Consider the following 25,517-nt stretch of genomic DNA (forward strand, 5'->3'; position numbering starts at 1 on the left):
CCATCTCCTCCTCTCTCGTTACTTCTCCAGCCTCATTTTCTCGTGCTCCTACATCTACACTCTTACTCTTTATATTCTGAACAAGATTATCCTAGTTTCATATTTCATCTTTTTTCTCATACTTTAGTTAACGTGTGCAAGTTTTTAAAAACTTTCCCAAACCTCTATAGTCCCACTAAATATTTCTTCCATCTGCCCTCTTTTTTTGCCTTTATGCTGGTTTGCCTTCCCTTGTCACCCACAATTGTGACATTTTTCCATTTGAATATTTCCTCTTTTTTGGTGTATTTATCCTGCACCTTCCACATTTTTGCTCAGCTTGGTACCCAATTCAAAAGCACATGATCTCACGCACACACACGTTATGCTGGGGCATGTTATCTTACACACAGACACATTGAAATGGGATCACAATTTTGGTTTCATGGGTATAAAAATAGCCTTCACAGCCACAAAAATAATTTAATGTTTCCTTTAGACTGAACAAGAACATGCAGCACTGCAGAACAGCCACAGGGTGCAATGAGGTGTGAATGATTCTTGAACCTCTCAACATTATTGGGTGTTTTGCTGGGTCATTTCACATCTTTACCAGCCATTCACAATGCTATTTTTATCTCTCTCATCTGTGCCAGTCCCAGGCTGCACCAGCCAAACCTTCTGCCAGTCCCAGGCCACAATCCAGCTGGTCTTTCTGCCGGTCACAGGTCACAGTCCAGCTGGTCCTTCTGCTAGTCCCAGGCCAGTCCAGCTAGTCCTTCTGCTGGTCCCAGGCCACAGTCCAGCTGGTCCCTCTGCCAGTCCCAGACCACAGTCCAGCTGATCCCCCTGCCAGTCCCAGGACATAGTCCAACTTCTCCCTCTGCCGGCCCCAGGCTGCAATCCAGCCAGTCCTTCTCCCAGCCCTTATCAGATGGTCAGCCAGCTCCCTCTAAACCTGCTTCCACTCACCACACTTGGGATCCAAACCAGGGGCTCATTTCACTTACAGTTCTTTTGCCAATCTCCCTCCATCAATGGCAACTGCCCATCAGATCCCCTCACAGCCTCTTCGGTTACAAGGGCGAGTCCAGCTTCTGTAGTCTATTTTGCCCAATGTCCTCCATTATTAGCACCATTTCATTAAAGCTCCTCTCTGCTCTTCTCAAAGCCACCTGTCCTGAATGCAAGGGAACTGTTTTAGAGGCTGATGCTTGCTCCTGCCCTGTCTGGCTGTGGTTCTATAGCCCAAGACTTTGAACCCCTTTGTGACAACTCTTCACAGTTTTCCATAAACTCTGTGCCTGTACCCCAGTGTCTGTGTCCAAGTGTTTTTTTTCAGCGCCCCTGCTCTTTTCCATCCACAACAAATCTCTTCAAATAAATCAGGATAAAGTAGCCACAAGCTGGGCCCCAGATCTACTCTTAGAAACAATGCAACTACATCCTGCTGTCAGTCCTCCGGGTTGGACGTCCTACAGATTGTTCGAGGGAAGACTCCAATGCTGACCAGTGTAATTCTGCGACCGTGTCCACAACTCCTGTCATTGTGCCAAGATTATGAGCCGTCGGGCAGGGAGAGAGGGCTCCTGCCACAGCTGCCCTCCGTATTGAAAGCAGCTCTGGAGAAGCGCTGAGGTAGAGGGTTGTCCCTTGAGGACAAGGTGTCCGTCACACGGCTTGAAGGCAGGCAGTGGGAGGAGGGGAGGGCATTGTAGAGCTCAGGGTCTTGAGAGCTGGGGATTCGGCACTGAGAGAGGGCCGAGTTGATGGAGAGGGTGGTTCCAGCCCAGGAGAGTGTGGGCCAGCAAGTAAGTGGGATGGCCTCCTGGAACGTGGGGTGGGAGGAGTAACAATTTTCAACTACGGTGAAGGGGCTGGAGTGTAAAATGATGTCATAAATTAAAAACTGATAGAGAATCTGCAAAAAAAAAAACAATTAAAAACCCCTTAGGCCCAAGGAGCTCAACCCAGCAATGTAGACAACAGCATGGATGCTGACCACAATGTTCCAAATCTCCAGCTGCCAGTGTGCTCCACGATCTGTGTACCTTGAGTCCAGGCTGACCATGGTAGAGGGTGAGTCACTGAAATGATCATGTAAATGTCATGTATAAAGTAGTGGGGGGGGGATGGGACGGGAGTTGATCAGGGTACAAATCCAATGTCCCGCATGGCGGGCCACGGGATCCAGGATAATGGCTCACTGCATGCAGTGGAGGCCGAGCCCTTTAGCTAAATTATTAGGATCTGGAAGGATACATTTGCAAAGGGCTCTACAGGAAAGGCATAAGAAACATTGCTGTCTAAGAAGTAGATCCTTCAAAATGATTTGAACTCAAGTACAGAATTCAGGAATAAAGGCTTCCAGAAGCATCAAAGTTGTCCATGCAGCTCTGAGCGACGAAGGAGGTTCAAGCATGAGAAGCTCGACCCGCACCCAATATTCCAAGACATTCTGTATCAGGAGGGAGAGTGGGTCCACAGGGAGCGTCGAGTCAGCATATGGAGGCAGGGAATGTTGGTGAGGTTCTTGTTTGCATTCAAGGAGAAGGACGAGAACAGTGAGTTCAGGGAGGAAGAGGAGGGTCTGGTGGAGGGGAAGAGAGAGGGGGGAAGGGGGCAAGGCGGAGATGGAAGGGGGTGTGGGAGGGTTGGAGAGCTGAGAGGAGAGGGGAGGGACAGTGGGGGATAGGAGGGGGACAAAGGGGTAAGAGAGATGGGGGGGGGGGTGCAGTGTAGGTGTCACTATGTGTGATTCACACCAATATGCCAGACGCCCAGATCTGCAGTTATCTGGATCTGAACCTCCAGTCACTGTTGCAGGATCACAGGACAAGGGGCATTGATAACATATCTTCACAGGGAGAGACGGGGAAGGGAGGTAAGGGGGAGAGGGAGGGGAGGAGGAGAGAGAAAGAGAAGAGGAAGGGGGAGAGGAAAAGGGAGAGGGAGGGGAGGGATGGAAAGCAGAGCAGTGGCAAGACTCTGGCCAAGAAGCTGCCACTCCGAGTTCACAATGCTGGGAGGGTGCTCATTCCATCGATGCTGAGGAATCACCCAGGGACAACAGGAAAGCTTTAGGGGAATTCTCAAACAAAGCTGCTCGATTCTGCTGCAGTCCTTTCTTCACCCAGTGTCCGTACACCTTGAATGCACAGCCATCAATTAATTTACGAATTCCCTTAAAAGCGTAGGGATCTCGAATAAGTACTTCTTTGCTGAGAGGCTTTGCTCGCCGATACTTGTAGTAAATGCGGACAGAGGCCAGAACCGTCCAGATGATGGTCTGTAGCACAGGATGCAAGTGTCAATAGCAGTGAACCCCTCCCTACACTCTTCACACTCCCTTCTCTCACACTCTCTCTATTATCCTCTCCCTCACCCTTCCCCACCCTGCACAATCCCCTCCCTCCACACCTCACCAAGCACCCCATACTTCACTCCATCCCTACACACTCCTACCACACCTTCCACCCTCCAACTACCCCATCCTCAAACTCCACACACAAACATTCCTCCTTCCGCACCCCCTCCCTCCGCACATCTCTATATACCTCCCTCCACATTCCCAACCCTCTATACAACCCCCTCCATCAACATGCCCTCCATACACCCCCTCCACACCCCTCACTCTTACTCCACAATCCCCTTCCTTCTATCCACACCCGCACCCGCACCCTCTCCCTCCACACTGCCCAATCTCTCAATGATTCAAACTGGACTAGATATAAACAAGGGAAGTTCTGATGGTTGAAACAAGATGGGTCTGGTGATGTCCGGGACCAGGGATCAAGGACTGGACCGGTGATATCTGGGACTAGGAAGGGGCCAAAGACTGGTCCAGTGATGTATGGCACCAGGGGTCAAGGACAGGTCTGGTCTCATCTGGCACCAGGGTCACTGGGGCACTATGAAGCAAGTCCCCCACCCACACTGGACCACTTTAGTCACCCCCACCCTCACTGGGGGAGTTCAGTCAACCCCACCCTCACTGGGGGAGTTCAATCACCCCACCCTCACTGGGACAACTGTGCAATGAGCCCCCACCCTCAGTAGGCTGTGAACAGTGCCCCCCACCCCGATTCAGCTGAGCGCAACACAGGAGCAGCCTCCTACCTTGAACTTGCGGTACGGGCTGAAGGTGCGAACCTCCACCAGGTACTGCTGGAAGAAGGGATGGGCCAGGGCCTGGTCAGCTGTGAACCGGTCTTCAGGGTTCACCACCAGCAGCTGCGAGATCTGCCCAATACAGACACAAGGCCGTCATCATGTCAGCGCCCTGCCTTACCTCTCTCTCTCATGGCCCCAGGTTGTCAGAAATGTCCTCTCCGCCTAAGGGGCCAGGTTATCGGCCACACCAGCCTTGCCCAGGGCCACACTGGTCACTGGGTACACTCTCCACCTACAGAGGTCTTCCCCCTCTACCAGTGGTCTTTCACTTTAAATCTCTGCTCCTACTTCCTTGAACCAAAGGAACAGAGAATATGGAACATTATAGCGCAGGGCAGGCCTTTTGGCCCACGATGAAGTGCTGACCTATATATTCCAACCCAAAAAGAAACTAAACCCTCCCTACATCAATACCCTCCATTTTTCTTTCATCCATGTGCCTGTCTAAGAATCTCTTAAGCGCTCTTTGTTCCAGCCACCACCCCTGGCACAAACCTGTGTAAAAAAAACTTGCCCCTGATATCTCCCCTAAACCTCCCTCCCTTCACATCCTCTAGTGTTTGCTACTCCAACCCAGGTAAAAAAGTATTGGTTGTCGACCTGATCTGTCCCTCTCATAACCTTGTACCTCTATTAAGTCACCCCTCATCCTTCTTTGCTCCAAAGAGAAAAGTACCAGCTCTACTAACCTTGCCTCATAAGACATATTTTCAAATCCAGGCAACATCCTGGTAAATCTCCTCTGCACCCTCTCCATAGCTTCCACATCCTTCTTATAATGAAGTGACCAGACTGAACACCATATTCTAAGTATGGTCTGACCAGAAATTCTTCGAGCTGCAACATTACTTAACGATCCCTGAACTACATCTTCCAACTAATGAAGCCCAGCATATCATGGGCCTTCTTCACTATCCTATCAAGGTGCACAGAAATCTTGAGAGATGTATGAATTTAGACCCCAAAGCCCTCTGTTTTTCCGTACAGTTAGAATCCTACCATTAACCGTGTACTCTGCCTTCAAAGTTTGACCTTCCAAAGTGCATAACCTCACATTTAACTCAATTGAACTCCATCTGCCACTTTTCCATCCAACTCTGCATTCTGTCCATATCCTTCAACACTATCCACAGCAAACCCATCCTTCTTATCATCTCCAAAGCTACTGACCCATCCCTCCACCTCTTCATTGAAGTCATTTATAAAAATCACAAAGAGCAGGGGTCCCGGAACAGAAAGATCATAGCCAATGCCCCAGTGATCTCTTCCCCCCCCCCCCCCACCTTCCTATAGCAACCTGGGGTATATCTCATCCGGTCCCAGGGACATCAATCCAAAAAAGCTTGTTCTAGAATCAATTCGGACCTCACCGTGGCCAAGGTCCTTTTCTCTGGTGAATACTAAAGCAAGGCATTCATTTAGGACCTTCCCAACCACCTCCAGATACATGTTGCCTCCTTTATCCTTAAGCACCCCTACCTTCATTCTTTTCATCTTTCTGTTCTTCACGTATACACAGAAAGCCTTAATCCTATTTGCCAAGGCCTTCTCAGGCTTCCTTCTTACTCTCCTAAGTCAAGTTCCTTCCTGGCTACCATATAATTCTCATGAGCCTTTCCTGTTTTTTACTTCCTTTATCTAATGTATGCTTCCTTCTTCCTCTTAACAGACCTTCCCCAGAAGATCCCAATGATTTGAACACCTGTCCCCTGCACCAACTCTTCACCCACAACTTCCTATTCCTATCCTCACTGGCACGTGGCCCAGGCTGCAATCCCAAGATTACCACCCTTGAGGTCCTGCTTTTCAGCTTCCATCCTAACTCCCTGTATTCCCTCTTCATCCCTCCTATCTATGCCATTGGTCCACATGAACCACGACAGCCCCTCCCCCTCCAGAATGCTGTGGACTTGATCAGAGACATCCCTCATCCTGGCATCTGGGAGGCAACAGAATCTTTTATCTGCTCCCCTAACAATTGAATACCAAATCACTATTACTCTACTCTTCTCCCCCCTTCTCTTCTTAGCCGAAGGGAAAAACTCTGTGCCAGAGACCTGACCACTATGACTTGTCCCTGCTAGATCATACACCCCAATATCCAAAACTGTATTGTTGAGGGGAATGGCCACAGGGGTGTTCTGCACTGTCTCTGCACTTCTCTCACCTAACAGTTACCTGCCTCTTGCCTTTTGGGTGTTACTGTCTTCTTACAGCTTCTATCAACCCCTCTGCCTCCCAAACGATCTTGAGTTCATCCAGCCCACACTCCCAACAAATCGTTGCTCCACTTACCTTTTAATCACCCCTGACACACAGCCCAGCTCCTGACACACACTGGTTGCCAAACACTGAACAGGGCAGCGCAGTAAAGGCCCTTCAGCCCACAAAGTTGCGCTCACCAATGTAAACCTACACCACCACAATCTAATCCTCTTGTCCACACCCATAACCCTCTATTTTTCTTTTTTACCAGGGTCATGTTCCCTGGTGAAAAGATCTTTCTCTGCTACCTCCTCCAACTCCTGTCCTCTTGATCTTCACATTTGTAGAATGCGTTAGTTTTCGTTCATCCTGCTCACCAAGGACACCCATGGCCCCTTCAAGTTCTCTAAAGTCCTTTCTTTCCCAGCAAGCTCATAATCTTCTTAAAACTCTCGTCAGCTTTTCTTTTCTTCTGAACTGGAGTTTCTACATCCCTTGTACACCTGTTTTTTTTCACCTTACCATGCTTTCCCTGCCTCCATGGAATATACTTGTGGAAAGTGTCATGGTAGCATTCTCAGAACATTTGCCACATTTCTGCTCTACATCTGCTGCCAATTTATGCTCCTGCCCAATAGCATTGTATTTTTAAGTAAACCATGAAAATCTGTTCACACCGTGGTTGAAGTAAAAAGTGTCCTTTATATAGCAATGGTAAAGATACATAAAATACATAAAAATTGATCCTTGCTATATAAAGTTTGACCTGCTGAGTTTCTCCAGCATTTTGTGTTTTTACTTCAACCATGGATTTTCATGATTTACTTCTGACTGCTACAAAACTCTGCGAAAGCTCTTCAAGGGATGCCTACCCTGAAGAAGTTCTCCTTTGCTCTCTGAAGGAAGTTCTGTGGGATTCCCCATCTGTAATCCCTGCTGCTCTACAACTATGTACTCACCCAAGCTCGATTCCACAGCCACGTTGCCTCCCTTGCTAAAAATAAACTGGAGAAACAACACCTGAATTTTCCCGTCTGGGCCCTCTCCAGCCAGATGGCATTAACATCGACTTTTCCGGTTTCTGCTAAGCTACCCTCCTCTCCCCCCTTCCAGTTCTCTATTCGCCCAGCTATCCATCCTCCCCTTGATCGTTGCGTCCCCTTACTCCCACCTCCACCTACCACCTTCTTTCTGCCTTTGGGACCATTTGTTTGGACGCCTGCCGACATGTTATAGACCACTTCTCCCCCTCCCACCCCCCACTAGTAACAAAGACATTGAGCAGCAGAGAGGGAGGCAGATTCTAGAAGGTGCAAAAATAATACAGATAGAGATGGGTGATTTTAATTTTTTTAATGCTGATTCACATTGGTGTAGAGTGAAGGGTTTGACTGGAGAGGAATTTGTTAGGTGTGTTCAGGAAGGTTTCCTGGCACAATATGTAGATATGCCCACTAGAGGAGAGGCTACACTTCTACTGGGAAATGAACCAGGTCAGGTGTCTGAACTCTCAGTGGGAGAACATTTCAGAGAAAATGAGCACAATCTTCTCTCCTTTACTGCACCACTGGAGAAGGACAAGAAAAGACAATTCAGGAAATTTTTAATTAGAGTAGGGAAAAATAACGTAAAAGCACAACATGCTGGAGAAACTCAGCAGGTCAAGCAGTGTCCTCTATATCAAAAAGGTAAAAATACAGAACCAACGTTTCGGGCTAGAGCCCTTCATCAAGGGCTTGACCTACCGAGTTTCTCCAGCATGTTGTGCTTTTACGTTATTTTTCCCTACTCTAATTAAAAGTTTGCTGGATTGTCTTTTCCTGCCCTTCTCCAGTGGTGCAGTAAAGGAGAGAAGATTGTGCTCACTTTCTCCGAAATGTTCTTCCACTGAGAGTTCGAACACCTGACCTGGTTCATATCCCAGTAGAAGTGTAGCCTCTCCTCTAATGGGCCAGGAAACCTTCCTGAACACACCTAACAAATTCCTCTCCAGCCAAAACCTTCACTCTACACCAATTTGAATCAGCATTAGGAAAATTAAAATTACCCATCTCTACCTGTATTATTTTTGCACCTTCTAGAATCTGCCTCCATCTCTTCTGTTCAATGTCTCTGTTACTAGTGGGGGGGCGGGGGGGGCAGAGAAGTGGTCAATAACATACATCCAGCATGCCTATTGTCCCCTACCTGTTCCTGACGTCCAACCACACACACAAACTCAGTGTTTTCACTCCTTCCTCCTTTTCCACAGCTGTGACAGTCCCTGACCAGCAATGCCACTCCCCCATCCGTTTTACATCCTTTCCTGACCCTTTTGAAAGATCTAAAGCCTGTCACTCAGCAGCAATTCTTTGCCCCAACACATCCAAGTCTTTGTAATGGCTGCAAGGTCATAGTTCTACCATATTGACCCTCGCCCTGAGTTCATCTGCTCTAATCCTAATACACCTTCTATTAAAGTAGACACATTTCAACCTGTCCAACCGACTTCATTTAAGTTTCATCCACAGCCTGTCCTTCCTCTCAATCTCCCTACCAATAGCACCAACCACTCCATCATCTGTTTCTCATCTCTCCCCCTCTGCCCTCTGTGAAGATGTGGGAGGATTCAGGATCAGGGAGACTGGCTGCATGAAGAGGTAAAACATGGCCTGGGGAGGCCCCAAATGTACATTCCTTGCCTGCAACAAAGAAGGACATAAAAGATACTGGGATGGCAATGTGGATAATTTGGGACAGGTCAGTATTAAGAGGGCAGAGGTTGTATCTGCTATCGTCTCCCCAAGAAAAAGGTGTTGGTTGTCTACCCTTTGTAAGCCCTTCATAATCTTAAACACCTCTACGAAGTACATACCAAATCTTTCACCGTATCTGACCGGTCTTGCCATTCCAGAGAGTTGAAATTGTAATTTCCCTCCATGATCATTCTCAGCATCAGCATCTGCTTCCTGTGCCAGAAGGGCGGGGAGCCACTGAGTAGTGTGTACATGATCACTCCACAGCTCCACCTGCACAGAGAAATGACACCATCCTCACACACCCCAGCAATAATCACCTAAGAACAGAGGGGGGAATTTCCCCCCCCCTCCCCATTATACCCCTATACACACCACATGCCAGGACAGAATGGGCAGCGCCATTGTACCGGTTGTAAAGGAGCATGCTGTCCAACATGGTCCAAATGTGTGATACGAGGCAGGGTCCATAGCCAACCCAGTCACGAGGATGACCAAGGGCCCGGGAAACAAGAGCTTCCAGTGAAGAGATGTTGAGGGGCAGGAAGGTTTCAGGAGAGAGCTCCATGGAAACGGCAGAGATACCGAGAAAAATGATGCGCTGAAGGAGGTTGCAGCAAGGGGAAGGGCTGAAGCCATGGAGAAACTTGAGCACAATGGTGCAAGTTTAGTTGTTTAACTAGAAGCCAGTTTGGACATGAGCAACATGGTTCCAGATCATAATGGGTTTACCCAGGGGGTGGAAGACGGTAGATGGCCAGAAATTAATGATAATAAGTTTACTCTCATGTACAATGTACGTATGCACCACAAGCCTTACTTTAGTATGGATACTTAGTGAAACAAAACCACCAAAATAACTAAAAACCTACAACAGTGCCAAATAAAAGAGATAGTTAATAAATACTTAGTTATCTTGGTGCATCAAAGGGGGCTTGCAATAAAGTTTTTAAAAAAATATAAACATACAGCACGGGAACAGGCCATTTCGGCCCACGAGTCTGTGCCACCCAATTAACCTACAACCCCTGGTAAGTTTCGAACAGTGGGAGGAAACCGAAGCCTCCGGGGAAAACCCATGCAGACACAGGGAGAACGTACAAACTCCTTACAGAGAGCACATGATTCGAACCCCGATCCCGATTGCTGGCGCTGTAAAGGCGTTGCGCTAACTGTTATGCCACCCAATAGTGCACATACTTCATGGTGAATGTAACAAAGGGCAGTTCAAGAGTGACAGCTGTTGGAAAGAAACTGCACTTGAACCTAGAGGCAGTGGACTTTAGGCATCTGTACCTTCTGCCAGTGAGAAGAGGTTGTGACCAAGGTGATAGGTCTCTTTTTTAATTAAATTTTTTATTTTTCACACTATGAACCATACTGACCAAAATACACACAAACATTTCCCTCTTGAATATACAGTCATTTTCTCCTTTTCCCCCCCCCCTTCCCTCCCTCCTTCACCCACCCCCCCAACTCACTCAACGTTCAACATATGATACATTAAACCCTTTAAACAATGTCATCACACAATGAAAATAAACAAGAAATTTGTGTCATCTATTTTTACACACTGGGTCAGTTCATTTCGTCGTCTTCTCCTTCTGTCATTTTAGGCGGTGGGGGTCCGCAGTAGGACTTCTCTGTTGTGTTCCATGCATGGTTCCCAAATTTGTTCGAATACTGTGATGTTATTTCTTAAATTATATGTTATTTTTTCCAATGGAATACATTTATTCATTTCTATGTACCATTGCTGTATTCTCAGGCTATCTTCTAATTTCCAGGTTGACATAATACATTTTTTTGCTACAGCTAAGGCTATCATAATAAATCTTTTTTGAGCTCCATCCAAATCGAGTCCAAGTTCTTTACTTCTTATATTACTTAGATCTCTGGATTTTTTGGCATGTTGCTTTTTGTGATTTTATTTAATACCTGGTTTAGATCTTCCCAAACCTTTTCCACTTTCTCACATGCCCAAATTGCATGTACTGTTGTTTCCGTTTCCTTCTGACAGCAAAAATATCTGTCTGATACTGTTGGGTCCCATTTATTTAACTTTTGGGGCGAGGTGTATAGCCTGTGTAACCAATTATATTGGTTAACAATTCAATAACCTCGTGTTTATTGAATTTCTCATAGTTCCAGAGCATATCTTTTCCAATGTTTCATACTTTATCTTTAGATCTTGTTCCCATTTTTGTTTGGATTTACAGCTTGTTTCCTCGTTCTCTTTCATTTGCAGTTTGATATACATGTTTGTTATAAATCTTTTAATTATCATTGTGTCTGTAATCACATATTCAAAATTGCTTCCTTCTGGTAACCTCAGCCTGCTTCCCAATTTGTCCTTCAAGTAGGTTTTCAGTTGGTGGTATGTAAACATTGTACCGTGAGTTATACCATATTTGTCCTTCATTTGTTCAAAAGATAATAATTTATTTCCCGAAAAACAATTTTCTATTCTTTTGATCCCTTTTCTCTCCCATTCTCTAAAGGAAAGGTTATCTATTGTGAAAGGGATTAGTTGATTTTGCATCAATATTAGTTTTGGTAGTTGATAATTTGTTTTATTCCTTTCTACGTGAATCTTCTTCCAAATGTTGAGCAGATGGTTCAGTACTGGTGAATTCCAATGTTGCACCAGCTTTTCATCCCACTTATATAGTATATGTTCAGGTACCTTCTCCCCTATTTTATCTAGCTCTAATCTGGTCCAATCTGGTTTTTCCCTTGTTTGGTAAAAAACCTGATAGGTATCTTAATTGTGCTGCTCTATTATAATTCTTAAAGTTTGGTAGCTGTAAGCCCCCTTGTTTGTACCATTCTGTTAATTTATCTAGCGCTATCCTCGGTTTCCCCCCTTTCCATAAGAATTTCCTTATTATTTTCTTTAGCTCCTTGAAGAATTTCTCTGATAGGTGAATTGGTAATGATTAAAATAGGTATTGTATCCTTGGGAAGATATTCATTTTAATACAATTTACCCTTCCTATCAGTGTCTTTTCAATGTTCTAAGTCGTCTTGTAATTTCTTCATTAATGGCTGATAATTTGTATAGATGGCCTAGATTATTACCTCGTTGTATACCTAGGTATCGAATGGTGATAGGTCTCCTTGATGTTGTTGGCTGCTTCCTTGAGTTTAATGAGATGGCTTGAGCAACATCCCTGTGCAACTAAACATCAGGAAGGGGAGGAGTTCATTAGTAGATGACACAGGGTGCACACCAGAGGCCAGGTTCCATACAGGATCAACAATCAAAGCTCTGCAGAGCTGGACACAGAAAGTGCTGGAAACACCAGTGTCAGCCCACGTGAGTTATCATCTCACAGAAGACTGATCCTTCAGAAGGTGGGCTCTGCGGAGAAGGATTTTGATGGTGAAGGAGTTTCTACAGGAAGTGAGATTCACAAAGACATTTCTAGCAAGTGAGAATAATCTGTGGGGAAAGGCAGGGTCCAGAGAAACAGGGACCTGTCAAATGACTGCCCATTGACCATATGTCACACTAGAGGTGGCTCCAACCCTGATGGAGGGCAAGTTGGGTCCAACAGAGGGCAGGATTAACTTCCAGACAGTACTGAGCCCTCAGGCTCCACAAAGCAGGCGTTCCACAGGCAGCAGTTATTGTGGGAACAGAAATGATACCCAGAGGTAGCATGACACATAAAGCGTTTACTGTCAGGACTGTGGAGGAGGCCCTGGAGAGGGGGTTTCTAACCATACGCAGAAGTCCCCAGCTTGTTTACCTCCAGCTTGTGTCTGCCTATAGAATACAGGATCAATACATTCTCCATAGGGAATTGGTGATAACAAGATTCGTTCCGGACAGGCAGGGCTGATGTTACCTTGTATGGTCAGAGCTGATGTTTGCCCAGACTGGAATCCTTTTACTGGAAGGATTCCTCTATCCTTTCCAGCTGCAGAGGAAATTATTCAAGGATGTGCTCGAAACCTCCCTTGTGGGAATACGTTCATTAACCCATCACTGCTCAAAGTGAAGGTACTGACAGTGGCACTGGAAGCTTTAAGGTCATGCGTTGGGTATCCAGAGGGCATGGGGATATGGCAGGATTACACAACAACCTCGCAGCCTACCCAAATGCTGCTCTTGCCCTTTACTGGAGTGAAGTTACAGGACGGCATAACAAAAGTGGGTTCCAAATTGGTGTCCAACCCTCCTCTGGTGGGGTCAGTTATACTAAATTGACTGCAGCGGGATTCCTCTCTGGGACCGTTTCACTGGAGCACAGGTTACTTGGGTTTGAAGCATTTCCTGAACTTCTTAACCATGTCGAAATTGCACGCTGCAGAAAAAACCTCAATGGTTTGGAGAGGCCCTGGTCAGGGTATGGATTAGCCAGGAAACTATAAAGAACAGATGCTTATGGCTCAGGTTGTGTGAATCCTGTGGGTTGTGAAAAGGATGGCAGTGCTCTTCTGGGGAATGGCAGGAAAATCAATCAACACCTGAAACCTCCCCCTCTAACTAGGCTCCCGGTACAGTGGGACACGGAAACTAAAGGCCTTGGCCGAGCAGGGAATAGCCGAAATATTAATGACAGTTAATCTCATTTTGCCATTGATGCACTTTGAGTAATTACTTACAAATCCACTTCCATGCCATATCCAACATGCGTTTCATCCATGGAGCAGAGGAGGATTTCTGGAGCCAGGTAACCTGGGGTCCCACACAGTTCTGCGGGATTAGAGTTAGGGAAGTCAGGGGCAATTAATATTACAGAGCACAATGCTCCTCAAATACATAGAGGGACAACTGTCCATCAACACAGTACAACACATGATTGCTAGTTTCACTGAGTCACGTGTGGCCCAATGGTGATACCATGACACGGAATAGGATGATACGATTACACCACGTTACTGAGCACCTGGTACATATTTACATCAACACAACACGAGGATTCTATATCTCCGCAGGCTCAATGCAAAAACAGAGGTAGCATAGGGTGTAGAGGTGAAGTGGTGTTTAGAGGTGAGCAGGGGTGTAAGGTTGGATGGGTGTCAGAGAGAGGTGGGTTGTATGGGTGAGGTGGAGTGAGGGGGTGTCGGGGTGAGGGTGGGGTGTTAGTGTGAGGTTGTCGAGGTGAGGTGGGTGTTGTGAGGTTGAGTGTAGGGGTGAGGTGGGTGTAGGGGTGAGATGGTGTCGGGGTGAGGGGGGCGTCGGGGTGAGGGGGGCGTCGGGGTGAGGGGGGCGTCGGGGTGAGGGGGGCGTCGGGGTGAGGGGGGCGTCGGGGTGAGGGGGGCGTCGGGGTGAGGGGGCGTCGGGGTGAGGGGGGCGTCGGGGTGAGGGGGGCGTCGGGGTGAGGGGGGCGTCGGGGTGAGGGGGGCGTCGGGGTGAGGGGGGCGTCGGGGTGAGGGGGGCGTCGGGGTGAGGGGAGGCGTCGGGGTGAGGGGGGGCGTCGGGGTGAGGGGGTGTCGGTGTGAGGGGGGTGTCGGTGTGAGGGGGGTGTCGGTGTGAGGTGGGTGTCGGTGTGAGGTGGGTGTCGATGTGAGGTGGGTGTCGTGAGGTGGAATGTAGGGGTGAGGTGGGGTGACGGGGTGAGGTGGGGTGTCGGGGTGAGGTAGGGTGTCGGGGTGAGATGGGGGTGTCGGGGTGAGATGGGGTGTCGGGGTGAGATGGGTGTCGGGGTGAGATGGGTGTCGGGGTGAGATGGGTGTCGGGGTGAGATGGGGTGATGGGGTGACGGGGTGAGGTGGGTGTCGGGGTGAGATGGGGTGACGGGATGAGGTGGGTGTCGGGGTGAGATGGGGTGACGGGGTGAGATGGGGTGTAAGGGTGAGGTGGGTGTAGCGGTGAGGAGGGTGTAGTGGTGAGGTGGGTGTAGGGGTAAGGTGGGTGTAGGGGTAAGGTGGGTGTAGGGGTAAGGTGGGTGTAGGGGTAAGGTGGGTGTAGGGGTAAGGTGGGTGTAGAGGTGAGGTGGGTGTAGGGGTAAGGTGGGTGTAGGGGTAAGGTGGGTGTAGGGGTAAGGTGGGTGTAGGGGTAATGTGGATGTAGGGGTGAGGAGGGGTGTATGGCTGAAGTGGGTGTAGGGGTGAGGGGTTTATTGGGTATGGGGCTCAGGACCACTGACCCCAGACCAATTTGGCCTCAGCACCACTGCCATGATTCAATTGGGGTGTAGATCTTGCTGATCCCATCACTGAGATCCCTCATGACAGACAGAAGTTTCCTCACCTCTCAGCTTCTCTCCTGGAGCCAGCTGCAGTGCAAACCCAAAGTCTGACAGCTTGATCTTCATGTCATCGTCCAGAAGGATGTTCTCAGGCTTGAGATCACGGTGAACAATGTTCTTGGAATGGAGGAACTGAACAACCTCTAACAATGGTCTCATGATGCTTCTGGAAGGAGAAAATGGGAGTCCTCAGTTGCGCTGGTGTGACCCCTCACCCATCCCTCTCCCAAAGTCCCTGATCCTACTGCGCTGGGGAGACTGCAGGCAACTCAGCAGTATCAGTGGGCACTCCATATTCGTGCAACATCGGGGGGTGGGGGAGAAGTGTGGTTAACGGTTCATGTTGGAACCCTTTGGCAGGACATGTTTCAGTGTGCATTTTCATCATAGTCAACCTCTGTCCCTCCGACAATGCATTACTTTTCCCCCACAGTCCCGTGGAAGCCACTCCAGTGGCTGCTTCTGACCACTGAGCCAATTTTGATCCTACTTTCTCAATTTTGATCACATGGGCCTTTAACATGGCAGCCTGTGTCCATTACTCACTAAAGCTCGTCATATAGACATACAGCACGGTAATAGGCCTTTCTGGCCCATGCTGCCCAATTAACCTGCACCCCCATACGTTAAGGAAAGGTCCAACCTGACCTGACCTTCCCTTACCAACTGCACAGTGATTGTCCACAGCTAATCTCTGGCTTTCTAAATCAAGCTGCATACTGTTTCTTCGAGTGGATTTGAATCCGTTGTCTGCCGCCAACCGCTCTGTCATAACTTGATTTGTGTACGACAGTATGATGTGAGCATGTCGCGGTCCTCTGTGGCTCTTTTCATCAGCTGGGGATGGGTTTCATCCAGGCCTCGTGAGTTTCCACTCTCACAGATGCCAGATTTTATTCTTGCAGTTAATCCTTCAACGTCTGACACACATCATCCAAAACCACAGCTTCACAGGTTCATCCTCCTCTTCTGCAAAACTACTGAGCTATTGAGAATCTTGCTCGTATCTTCTGCCTTCAATCACCAAGTACATTTGCATTTCTCTATCTCTTCACTTCTGCCAAAATCACCCAAGAAATTGCAGGAGGGATTTCATTTGGACAAGTGCGAGGTGTTGCCCTGGGGCAAGTTAAGCTGGCAGGACAGACATGATGAATGGTAGGGCCATGGCAGTGTGGCAGATTTGAGGGGTCTTGGGACATAGTTACACAAAGGTGGCAACTCAGGCAGGCAGGAGGGTGAAGAAGGCATTTGGCATGTTTGCTTTAGCGGTCAGGGCAGTGAGTCCAGGTGCAGGGGTTCATGTACGATTCTGTGACACCCAGCTATAGGAAGGCGGCATGAAGCTGGAAAGGGTGCAGAAGAGATTCACATATATTACGGGGAGTGTATGAGCCCGAGAGTAGACCTTTAAAAGGAGGGAATAAAATCAAGCAGGTCATGAAATCTTAGAGGTCATTAAGGTGAGAGGGGAAAGATTTAAAAAGGACCTGAGGGGCAACCTTCACACAGAAGGTGGGTCTGTGGATCGAGCAGCCAAAGGAAGTGGAAGAGGCAGTTGTACCATTTAAAAGACACTTCTGCATGTCCACGGAGAGGTCTGGAGGGAGATGAGCCACAATCAAGCAAATGGAGTGAGCTCAAGGGGATAACATAGGCCCATGTGATCCAAAGTTGAGAAAGTAGAATCAAAATTGGCTCAGTGGCAAGAAGCAGCAACTGGAGTGGCTTCCATGAACTCTGATCTCGGTCGGTCCCTGCTCTCTGGGGCACAGAAATGCAGGGCCTGTGCTGTGGAACTCTGACACTCCTCCTCTGATGGAACAGGCCCTATGTCCCACAAGCTAGGTTCATCTAGTGCTATGGATTACTGGCACTTTTCTCTGGAAATTTAAGATATACGCACCTGGCCTCCTTCTCACTCAAAGTGACTTTTTCAGTCAGATAGTCAAACAGCTCCCCTCTCTTCATCCTGTGACCACAAGAACATTTTGATGTGACTTTAATTGTCCTCACATGGTGACCTCAAATGCATTTATTTTGCAGTCCCCCCCCCCCCCGACAGTTTCCCACTATACCACAGTTGTCACCTTCCTTTGAGCATATGTTTCTATACACCTCCAAATTCATTTTGCTACTGCCATCAATGACGATAATTGCACCAGGACCTGTGGCAGCCGTACATGACCATGTTCCACAGACGAGGTGGTGTACTTTGGATCTTGGGCAGTTCCTACATTTTGCTCTTGCCATCACTCTGATACAGGTTAATCTTGTTCTCATCTATCCATAAGACCTGTTTTTCCAGAATTCTGCAGGCTCTTTTAAATACTTCTTGGCAAATTGTAATCTAGCCAACTTGTTTCTGTGGCTAACTAGTGGTTTGCATCTTACAGTGTAGCCTCTGTATTTCTGTTCATGAAGACTTTTGTGGAGAATAGTCATTGTCACCTCGGCTCTGTCCGTCGCAATAATGTGGAACTCCCAGTGGCCACCCATTTCATTTCTCCATCTCATTCCCTTGCCGACATGTCCATCCATGGTCTCATATTCTGATAGACTGAGACCATCCATAAACTGGAGGAACAACACCTCATCTTCCGAGTGAGCACCCTCCAACTGGATGGCATTAATATCGACTTCTCTGGCTTTTGTTAAACTCCACCCCCTTCTTCCCCCATCGTCTCTCCATTCCCTGTTTCCTTTTGGACAGACATGGTAAAATTCTACCTAGTTCCTTATCACATTCAATTAACACCTTTTGTTGGTCTGGATTGTTTGAATTCTGAGATTTACTGATATATCCGGCTTCTGCCTTTTCTGATTTTTCCTTGAAGAAGGGCTCAGGCTTGAAACGTTGGCAATATCTCCTTTAGATGCTGAAAAGACCAGCCGAGTTCTTCCAGCATTTCTGTGTGTTTAACGGCAATCACAGCATCCACAGCCTATCACGTTTCACTCATTGACACGTCCACACCTGCCTCCTGAAGAGCGTTTCTGATCTGTTGGACATATGTTTGGGGATTTTTCTTCATTACAATGAGAATTCTTCTCTCATCAGCAGTGGAGATCTTCCTTGATCTACCAGTCCCTTTGCGATCACTGAGCTCAGCAGTGCACTCTTTCTCATGATGTTCCAAAATGTTAATTTTGTTAATCCTAAGAATTGGACGATGTTTCTTACTGTTTTATTCTTGTTTCTCAGCCTCATAATGGCTTCTTTGACTTTCATTGGCACAAACTCTGGTCCTCATGTTGAAAAATTGAAACTACAGACTCCAAAGGCGATCAAAAGTTTAGAATCAAGTCTAATCTCTTCTACCTGCACTAATGAAGCAATTAAACACACCCGAGTACTCAAACACAGGTGAAGCTAAATGTCCCAGATATTATGGTGGCCTGAAATGGGGGAGCTAAGTATAAAAAGTGCTGCAATATCTACAAAGTCAAACCAAAATGTGTACTTTAATCATGTGATTTGCTTGATTATAAATTTAAAAATGGGAAGCATCAGGGTAAATAAAAGAAAAGGATGTCTTTGACCCAAACATTATGAAGGGCCCAGTAAGAAATAAGAGCAGGAGTCGGCCATCCGGCCCGTCAAGCCTGCTCCACCATTCAATGAGATCATGGCTGATTTGATGATGGGCTCATTACCACCTACCCCCATTTTCTCCACATCACTTGTCCACACTATGTAAAAATCTATCCAACCTTAAATATATTTATTGAGGTTGCCTCCACTGCTTCAATGGGCAGCAAATTCCATAGATTCCCCACCCTCTGGGAAAAGCTTTTCCTCCTCATCTCCATCTTAAATCTACAACCCTGAATCTTGAGGCTTTATTCCCTAGTTCTAGTCTTCCCCACTAATGAAAACAACTTACAAAACAACTCTATCTTATCTGTGCCTTTCATAATTTTATATGTTTCTATAAGATCCACTCTCGTTCTTCTAAATTCCAGCAAGTACAGTCCCAGATGACTCAATCTCTCCTCATAGCCCAACTCCTTCATCCCTGGAATCAACCTGGTGAACCACCTCCAAAGCTGGTACATCTTCAAGTAAGGAGACCAGAACTGCACACAGTAATCCAGATGTGGCCTCACCAGTACCTTGTACAGTTGCAGCATAACCTCCCTGCTCTTAAATTCAATTCCTCTTGCAATGAAGGCCAACATTCCACTTGCCTTCTTGACAGCCGGCAGTTCCTGAAAACCACCCTTTTTCAAATCAGGCACAAGCATTCTCAAGACCTTCTACACGGCAGCGTGCTGCAGTCGCTTGGCATTTAAATAATAATCTGGTCTTCCATTTTTCCTTCCAAAGTGGATAACCTCCCATTTACCAATATTGTAAGGATATTGATAAAAACTGGCGTGATGCTGTTACAGTGCCAGTGATCAGGACCGAGTTTCAATCCTGTGCGGTCTGTAAGGAGTTTTGGATACTCCGCACCTCTGTGTGAGTTTTCACCAGGGAGCTCCAGTTTCCTCCCACCGTTCAAAATGTACCAGAGGGTTGTAATGTCAATTGGGTGTAAATTGGCGACACAGGCTCATGGGTGGAAAGGGCCTGTTACCTTGCTGTATGTATAATTTAAATTGTTTTCCACCTGCCAGACCTTTGCCCACTCCTTAACCTATCTCTATCTCTCTGCAGACCCTCTGTATCCTCGGCCCGATTTGCTTTCCCACTCAATTTAGTGTCATCAGCAAACAGATAGACTGCACTCCGTCCCCTCTTCCACATTGTTAATGTATATTGTGAACAGTGGTGAGCCCAGCACCAATCCTTGCGGCACCCCGCTCACCACCGACTGCCAACCAGAAAAACACCCCTGCACCCCAACTCTCTGCTTTCTATTAGTTAACCAACCCTCTGTCCATGCTAATACATCTGTGTATCCTTATCTCGTGCACGCTTTGATGCGGCACCTTACCTGAAATCCAGGTAAACAACATCCACCTGCTCCCCTCTATCTACTAACTCCAGTAAATAAACAGGACCTGCCTTTGCTGAATCTATGCTGGGTCTACCTGATGGATCCATTTCACTCCAGATGCCTCACCATTTCTTCTTTAATGCTTGAAGCTAACTGGTCGAAAGTTCCTTGCCTTTTGCCTACATCCTTTTTGGAACAGTGACGTTACATTTGCCATTTTCCAACCTGCCGGATCCTGACCTGAGTCCAGAGGATTTTGGTAAATTGTCACCAAAGCCTCTACTCTAACCTGTGCCATTTCATTCAGTACCCTGGGATGCGTTCCATCAGGACTAGCGAACGTATCTATCTTTAGACCCCCAAGTTTTCTGAGTACAACCTCTTTATATGAGACATAAAACATTAAAGCACAGTACAGGCCTTTTGGCCCTTGAAGTTGTGCCAACCTAGATAATCCTACCAAAAGAAAATGACTAAATTCTTCCCATCTCATAACCCTCTATTTTGCTTGTGCGTAACTCAGTCTCTTAAATGCCCCTAACGTTTCAGCCTCCATCAACACCACTCCCGGCAAGGTATTCCAGGCACTGAAAACTCATGAAAAAAAAAAATTAACCCTTGATATCTCCCCTAAACTTTCCTCCCTTCACTTTGCAGAATGTCCCCTGGTGTTTGCTATTCCTGCCCTGGGAAAAATCTGTATCTGTAGCACTCACTCCAACCAATCCCCGCTCTGTTTAATGTTTAAACCAGTGGTTGTCAACCTTTTTCTTTCCACTCACATACCCTATGCCATAGGTGCTCTGTGATTAGTAAGGGATTATTTAAGGTGGTATATGAGTGGAAAGAAAGTTTGAAAACTACTGTTTTAATCGTACCTCATTGACTCGTCATGTGCACGGTTTCAGAACTCCAAACAAAATGGGCCAAGGACAATTTTTCTCCAGCAAAATAGTTCAGTAACAATTGGGTCTAGAGCAGTGATTCTCAACCTTCCCTTCCCACTCACATCCCAGTTTAAGCAATCCCTTACTAATCACAGAGCACTGATGACATAGGGTTAAGTGGCATGAGTGGAAAGAAAAAGGTTGAGAACCGTTGGTTTAAACTGTCTACTGCTTTTTTTTTAAACTTACTTATTCAAAGCAGAGGAGGTGTGCATGGGGCAACAATAGAAAATGAACATTTGAAACCTGATGTCTTTGTCCTATTGGTATGCTTTCTTAAAATACCAAGACTTTTACCAAACCAATCACCATTAACTTTCCAAAAGAAATTGGTCAAATATGTGAACGATGAACTGGGAAGATTTCGAGCAAATGATTCTCTCAGCACCAACAAAAGGATCGTTCATGGAGTTCATAGCAACTGATGAGATACCCATAAATTGGAGGAGCAACACCTAATGTTCCGCCTGGCTCTCTCCAATCAGTTGGCATTACAGGTACACAATCTTTTATCCGGAACCCTTGGGGGACAGTGAGTTCCGAATTTCGGATTTTTCCAGATTTCAGAACAAAAGCCAGCTGCCCCAGATTTAAGCCCACCCGAATTGTGCTGCTGTATCCAACCCCTTTCAGTCGCAAAGGCATCTCTCTCCCCCTCGCCCACCCGAGTCGCACTGCCGTCTCTCACCCCCCCCCCCGCCCGAGTCGCGCTGCCATCTCTCCTCCCCACTCGAGTCACGATGCCGTCTCTCCCCCCCCTCGCCCATCCAAGTCGTGCTGCCATCTCTCTCCTCCCCCACCCACCTGAATCGCGCCGCCGTCTCTCTCCCCCTGCCCACCCAAGACGTGCTACCTTCTTTCTCCCCCCTCACCCACCTGAATCACGTTGCCATCTCTCTCTCTCTCTCTCTCTCCCCCTGCCTGCCCAAGTCACGCTGCCATCTCTCTCCCCCCGCCCACCCGAATTGCGCTGCTGTCTCTCTCCCCCCTCGCTCACCCAAGTCGCGCTGCTGTCTCTCTCCACCCTCGCCCACCCGAGTCGCACTACCGTCTCTCTGCCCCCCCACGCCCATCTGAGTTGTGCTGCCATCTCGCTCTCTCTCTCCTCCCTCGCCCAACCTAGTTGCACTGCTGTTTCTCTCTCTCTCTCCCTCTGCTGTACCAGCACCAGGAAAAATTGCTGGTTTTTGGAGCTTTCTGGACTTTAGATGCCCGGATAAAAATCCTACAGGTACACAATCCAACTTCTTCGGCTTCTATTAGTCCCCTCCCTGTTCTCCCTCTCTTCCCCATCCCTCTGTCTCCTTTCCTCCAGCTCTCCACCCCTTCCATCTCCATTCAGAGAACTATCCTCTCCCCCTATCACCTCAGCTTTTTTTCTCTTCTGCACTCCTAACCATATTCACTTTTGACCCCTTGCCTGTGCTCCTCCTCCTGCACTCTTCCCACCAATTTATTCAGGCACCTGCCTGATTTTTCCTTGTATCTGGACAAAGGGCCCAGGCCCAAAAGGCTGGCTACGTATCTTTACTTTGCTAGATAAAGATCACTGCTCACTTGCTGAGTTTTTCCAGTATTTATACACAAATAGCGTCTGAAGACTACCTTGTTTAACGCCCTAATTTACTGGCCGGCAGGCACATTAACAACATATGAAACTCCACCCAGAGAAACACTGTTATGAAACACTTTGTCAGATTTTCAAAACAATATTGACAAATAAGTGCAGGAGCAGTATGAATGGAGGAATGAGTGCATAAATCTTTGAACGTGGGATATTTAACTGAAAGAAATTTGTAGCACGCTGAGAATGCTTGTACATGAATCACAAAAAGGTACTTTGCAGGATGTTGATCTTCAGTAGCCGTATGGATAAGTTGCTGCTTTTGAGATGATATAGGCTTGAGTTGAAAGCCAGCGATATTGCATCTGCTGAGGAGCGATTGTGACGGTAGCAAATTCCAGTGAGTCCAAACCTTTGCTGAGGTACGTGTTCATTCTGACCATGACCAACCTCTCAAAGCATTTCATCACAGTAGAAGTTATTGCAACTGGGGGTAGTCGTTGAGGCAGCCCACCCTGCCCTTCTTGGGCACCAGGATGATTGATGCCTTCTTGGGCACCGGGATAATTGATGCCCTTTTGAAGCAAGTGGGAGCCTCTGACTGCAGCAGTGAGAGGTTGAAAATGTCCATGAACACTCCGGCTGGTTGGTTGGTTAGTTAGAGTGATAGGCAGATGGGACGAGCCCTAGGTAGACAACTTGGTCAGCATTGGCGAGTTCAGCCAAAGGGCCGGTTTCTGTGCTGTAAAACTCTATAACATTATTATGGACCAAATGACTTCTTTCTGTGAAGTGCAATAAAATGTAAGAATGCCTTCAAACAAGAAGAAATGTTATCCAAGCTATATAATTGTCAAATCTGAAAAACTGATACAATAACAAGAATGGATTTGGAAGAATGAGAGGGGATTTCATGGAGACATAAAATTTTGACACAACTGGTGAGGTGAAATGAAGGAAGAATGTTCACAATCTTGGGGGAGTCCAGAACAAGGGGTCAAAGTCCAAGGATTTAGGGCAGGCTATTGAGGATTGAGATGAGGAGAAACTTCACTCAGAGAGCTGTGAACTTGCGGAACCCCCTGCCACAGAAAGTTGAGGCCAATTCCTTACACAAAAGTGCTGGAGAACCTTAGCAGGTCCCACAGTGTCTGTAGGAGGCAACAATATATGACCAATGTTTCAAGCCTGAACCCTTCATCGAGACAGGAGCAAAAAACAGCCAGGCACCTGCGTAAAAGGTTGGAGGAAGGGAGGGAAGAACACCTCACTGGTGTCTGGGCACCCTCCAACCAGATGGCATTAACATCGACTTCTCCACACCACCCCTCATCTCTTTCCCTATCCCTGGATCTCCTTTCCTCCACCTCCCCACCCATCTCTCTAACCCTTTGTCCCCTTCCAGTTCCACATTCACAGTCACCCCCCTCCTCCCCCAATCAATCCTCAGTTTTTCTTTCCTGCCCTCCAATCCATGTCCATCTCCATCCTCCTGGGTGTTGGCCTGTGCTCCTGCCCCCACCCAGCTTTTTATTCAAGCACCTTGACCTTGACATAGGGATCAGGCCTGAAATGTTGGTTATACATCTTTGCCTCCTGTGGATCACCAGGTCATGCTGAGTTTCTCCAGGACTTCTGTGTACTAACTGCAGTCACACTATCTGCGGACTTTTTTGTTTCACTCGTTTATTAGACATGTTCAAAAGGAGTTAGATGTGGCTCATGTCCAAAGGAATCAATGAGTCGAGAGAAAGCAGGAGTAGGGTGAAGAGGTCACATGATCAGCCACGCCGGTTTCTATAAAATATCTTGTGGTTGTGTGATTCAGTTCTCTGCCAACTGTTGAATCCCCTTTCACTGTAACTCATCAACCCTGCCATGCAGAGACAGCCTAGAGGATGCCTCACCCTCCTGTTCCTGTGGGTCTTCCTATGTCAAACTTTTAGCCTAGAGCTCAAGGTCTGGAGCCCTTTCAGTTGATGAATCCTCCTGGTCCTATTTGTCCACGATGCATTGAGTTTAAATAATTAACCGTCAGTTTCTAGTTTGTTTAGCTCTCTTTTGTGTTTTTTTTTTAAATAATCCAACACCTCTTTCCCCTCCTCAGTATACCGGCTTTAATGTACACCCACATTTTGCATCAGCAATACCTTCCCACATATAAGCTGGGGATCTGCAGGCCTTGACTCTCCTGGCGAAGAGTCACCAGGACCACTCAAACTGCATTCTGAGTAACCTGGAGGAAGCAGAGGAGTGGGGAAAACTCGTCGTCATCCCTTCTCATTCCTTTGCCACTTTCCTGATTATCAATTATAAATTTAAATGTAGACAAACAGCACGGTAACAGGCCATTTTGGTCCAGGAGCCCGTGCCACCCAATTACACCCGATTGACCTACATCCCCGGTATGTTTCAAACAGTGGGAAGAAACCGGAGACTTCCCCCTGGGGAAAACCCACGCAGACTGGTGGAGGACATACAAACTCCTTACAGACAGCGTGGGATTCGAACCCCGGTCCCGATTGGTGGCACTGTAAAGATGTTGTGCTAACCACTACACCAAATGTGTCTCTGAAATAATTTTTCACTCCTCAACTAAACTCTAAATGCAAAACCCCCAAACTCTGTTTGAGTGATCAGAACCTTAAAACCATGCCAGCAAAATTAAGAGAGGGCATTAAATGTTGGCCATGCCCACATAATGATGAGGTTTGTGTCACATACAAGTACAGGTACAGTACATAGGCACCAAAATTCTTATTTGC

At 47.2% G+C, this 25,517-nt stretch overlaps 1 protein-coding gene across 3 annotated transcripts in view; it reads right to left on the minus strand.

Moving 5' to 3' along the window:
- Window positions 1-448: 448 nt before the first annotated feature.
- LOC138736049 (phosphorylase b kinase gamma catalytic chain, skeletal muscle/heart isoform-like) overlaps window positions 449-25,517 on the minus strand; it is a 40,777-nt gene continuing 15,708 nt past the window's right edge. For all 3 annotated transcript variants that reach the window (XM_069884893.1, XM_069884892.1, XM_069884894.1), the window contains 6 exons: window positions 17,202-17,267; window positions 15,298-15,461; window positions 13,707-13,797; window positions 9,212-9,365; window positions 4,099-4,221; window positions 449-3,268 (listed from right to left, as the gene is read on the minus strand). In XM_069884893.1, the coding sequence (XP_069740994.1) occupies window positions 3,014-3,268; window positions 4,099-4,221; window positions 9,212-9,365; window positions 13,707-13,797; window positions 15,298-15,461; window positions 17,202-17,267 (853 nt within the window). In that variant the 3' untranslated portion in view covers window positions 449-3,013. The remainder of the gene's footprint in view (window positions 3,269-4,098; window positions 4,222-9,211; window positions 9,366-13,706; window positions 13,798-15,297; window positions 15,462-17,201; window positions 17,268-25,517) is intronic.

The sequence above is a fragment of the Narcine bancroftii genome, chromosome 6, assembly GCF_036971445.1.
Source record: "Narcine bancroftii isolate sNarBan1 chromosome 6, sNarBan1.hap1, whole genome shotgun sequence".
NCBI classification, from domain to species: Eukaryota; Metazoa; Chordata; class Chondrichthyes; order Torpediniformes; family Narcinidae; genus Narcine; species Narcine bancroftii.